Genomic DNA, 2,082 nt, shown 5'->3' on the forward strand with positions numbered 1-2,082 from the left:
GGAGAGGGAGGAGAACTATGTATACCACCTTGAGCTCCTTGGAGGAAAGGTGGGAAATAAAGGTAATTATAAATAAATAAATTAAAAAGCAAGTGAACTACGCCTGATGACACCATTCCAAATGTCCGGTGTGGAAGCTCACCCTCCTTAGATGTATTGAAGGAATTTTTGTATTATTGTAGGAAGTTGCTGTACACCAGAATTAGCACAAACTGGGGGAAGTGACTTCGGCAAATGCTTTCCATTCTTCATGACCTTGATGGTAGTGAGATTACATCTTAGAAAGGTCAAGATGTTGGTACTTAATTACCTTGACTCAAACGTATCAAACTTAAAATCACTTCTCCCTACAGTGCAGTGTATTTTCATAGGTTTGTTCTATGTACCTTCTTTATTCAAGGTCAAAAAGCACTGCTGGGGCTGTTTTTGTACAAGAGGGGCATCAGGATGTAGCCCTGTGTCACTCAGCGCACAGTAGTACACTGCAGAATCAGCCAGAGTAGCTCTGAAGGAGAACACACTTTCCTTTCGATCCCCAGCAATATGCAAGAACCCCTTGACAATATCACTCGCTGCTGTTCCACTGTATCCAGCTGCTATAGCAAGAGGACTCTCATTAGGGAACTGTCGGTACCAAAAGATGGTTTGAGTTGAAATCGAAGTGTGCTTGCAAGAGAGATTCAGTGCTCTTCCATCTGACTCTATCACAAGAGGGTCTTGGATGATCTCGCCTTGGCACCGAAGGACCCCTGGGAGACCAAACAGAATTACAAAGTCAACTTTGCATGCATGGAACTGCCCAACAGTAGTTTTACATGATTACACGTCTAGTCTCACTTACTTAAAACTACAGATATTGTCATATCTCATAGGGACACAGGAAGCTGTCCTATTGTCAGATCATTCATTCGTCTAGTTCTGTATTGTCTGAACCAGAAGTGGGGAATGTTTATCAGCCCGAGGGCCGCATTCCCTTGGGGGGAACCTTCCGCAGGCCATATGCCAGTGACAGGCAGGCCAGAGACAAAACAGGGAAGAGCTATGGGTGTGACTCTTACCTTTGCACAGTAGGCTACATTGCATCCGTACAAAAAACCAGAGACACACATACCTGCCTCCTCCATCCAGGCAAGCAGGAGACATGATCACAGCTCACAAGGACACCATTCAAGGATGGTTCATCCATATCCTGTGTCTGCTCAGATGTCAATCCCACTGAGTACAATGGGACTTACTCCCAAGTAAAGTGTGCATAGAATTGGACCCTTCATGTCTCTTTAGATGTGAGACTTAGAACTCACAGGATCCTCTTTTGGAGTTGATCCTATTATGAGGGCTTACAGATGAATTTACATTCAGAAGTGGTTCTGTTGTGTTGGTTCCCAGGAATGCTTCCATAAGGAACCTAGATTTCCATCTTGTTCAGTTTATGGTCTCCAAAAACAGCAAACTACACAGCCTGTTGTATAATACAGCACAAATGGAAGGCGATGACATGCTGAAAGCAAAAGGGGAGAATCTACTCACCTAATGAAGAAAGCATCACAATGGACAAGGCCAAGATTATGGTCATTGTTGAGTTGTTAAATTCTCTGTCTGTCTGTCTGTCTGTCTCTCTCTCTCTCTCTCTTTAAGTTTACCCAAGCCAAAGTTCACTGTAGCTGAAGAACAAACACAGAACATCTGAGAGGGAGGCTGGTTGAAGGAGAACTGAGGTGGCAGATCAATGTGAACAAAACTCTGCTCCCTTGTGAAAAACATTTCCTAGAGGGCTGGCTGTTCCGTTTCTCACCTTAGTGTCTCTCAAAGTTTCTTGCAACTGTGGTAATTCTGCTGAGTCATATCCTAGACTTTGCGATCATCGTATAAGGTGCTTCTCTGTGTGCATCCTGAAAGGGAGGTCCAAAGGATGACAATGAGGGAACAGGCCTTTGCTGTAGTAGATTCCCCTTTATGGAGTGATCTCCCCAGGAAGGTCTGCCTGGCACCAACCTTGCCATTGTTTCAGCACCGTGCTAAGATGTCCTTGTTTTCCATGCATGTGTGCAGCACCAACGATGTGATATCTTGTTTTTAACTCAT

The 2,082-nt window shown here is 44.3% G+C and overlaps 1 gene segment (V, D, J or C); it reads right to left on the reverse strand.

The window, feature by feature from the left end:
- Nucleotides 1-378: 378 nt before the first annotated feature.
- Nucleotides 379-1,684, reverse strand: LOC133366939 (T cell receptor alpha variable 4-like). The segment is given in 2 exon segments: nt 379-749; nt 1,528-1,684. Coding segments are annotated over 2 exon segments (417 nt in total).
- Nucleotides 1,685-2,082: the final 398 nt, after the last annotated feature.

Source organism: Rhineura floridana, chromosome 11, assembly GCF_030035675.1.
Source record: "Rhineura floridana isolate rRhiFlo1 chromosome 11, rRhiFlo1.hap2, whole genome shotgun sequence".
NCBI classification, from domain to species: Eukaryota; Metazoa; Chordata; class Lepidosauria; order Squamata; family Rhineuridae; genus Rhineura; species Rhineura floridana.